The 1112-nt window shown below is 46.3% G+C and overlaps 1 protein-coding gene across 1 annotated transcript; it reads left to right on the forward strand.

Moving 5' to 3' along the window:
• The first annotated feature begins 185 nt into the window (after window positions 1-185).
• Window positions 186-1105, forward strand: LOC119587221 (ATP-dependent RNA helicase A-like). Its single transcript, XM_037935978.1, has 2 exons — window positions 186-197; window positions 306-1105. The coding sequence occupies exons 1-2, from the start codon at window positions 186-188 to the stop codon at window positions 1005-1007; spliced, it is 714 nt and encodes a 237-aa protein (XP_037791906.1). The 3' UTR covers window positions 1008-1105.
• The last annotated feature ends 7 nt before the right edge of the window (window positions 1106-1112 follow it).

The raw sequence follows: 1112 nt of genomic DNA on the forward strand, positions 1-1112 counted from the left end.
TTTACTTTTATTTCATTGCCTATGTGAAAACACATTTTCCTTTATCATCATTTGACACTATGATTCGTAAAGTGAGAGAGAAGAGAAAGGAATTGTTAGGTTTAGCCCCAAATCTGTAGCAGGAGCAATAGCCTTCTTCGTATATATAAAGAGCGTCCCTTGCTTGTATAATATCGACATTCAACATGAAGCTCCAAGTGAGTAGTCCAGAATCTAAGTGTCCCATGTCTTCTTACGGTTGAAAAACATTAAGTAGACGAGGATGATGAGGAAAGAGTCACTCACAAATGCTTGTTTCTTTACAGATATTATTATTGGTGGCTGTCGCATCCGCTGTACCTCAGGGTTATAATTTACCCAATCCTTCTGGCCCATCATTTAACGCCGGGGGTTGTGGGGGTGGACAAGTGCAACACGTGGATGGCAGCTGCGTGACACCTCAAGTGAACAGTCGTGTGTTCTTGTATGATGTGCCACCAAATCAAGCTTCTTCCAGTCAGCCAGCGTATGTGCCAAAACCAAAGTTGGAACGTAATATTGTTTTCGTGAGACTTCCTGAAGGTGGTCAAGGACCAGAACCTATCGTCGTTCCTCCTCCGAGGCAACAACACGTTTTGTTCGTGCTTAACAAGCAATCGGAACAAGGTCAACAAGTGATCGAGGTGCCAGCGCCACCACCTTCGGATCCCGAAGTGTTCTTCGTGAACTACGCAGAAGGAGAGAACCCAACTCTTCCTGGTGGAGTAGACCTCCAAACGGCGCTGAGTGCTGCTTCTCAAGGTGGCGGTCAAGTCGTAGGAGGTGGTGGCGGTGGAGGTTCTGGTGGTGGTATTGGAGGCGGATTTGGAGGTGGCATCGGAGGTGGAATTGGAGGCGGCAGTGGAGGTGGATTTGGAGGCGGCAGTGGAGGTGGTATCGGAGGCAGCAGCGCAAGTAGTATTGGAGGTGGATCTGGTGGTGGAAGCTACAGTCCCCCTAGTCCCTCCACTGTATATGGTGGACCATAAATGTCGAAACATTCTGTGATTCAAGAATATGTTACAGTATCAGGTTGATACTTGAAAATCAAAAGTTTTTGTATCTTTTACTATTTATCGATAAATACATGAGCT

The sequence above is a fragment of the Penaeus monodon genome, chromosome 22, assembly GCF_015228065.2.
Source record: "Penaeus monodon isolate SGIC_2016 chromosome 22, NSTDA_Pmon_1, whole genome shotgun sequence".
NCBI lineage: Eukaryota > Metazoa > Arthropoda > Malacostraca > Decapoda > Penaeidae > Penaeus > Penaeus monodon.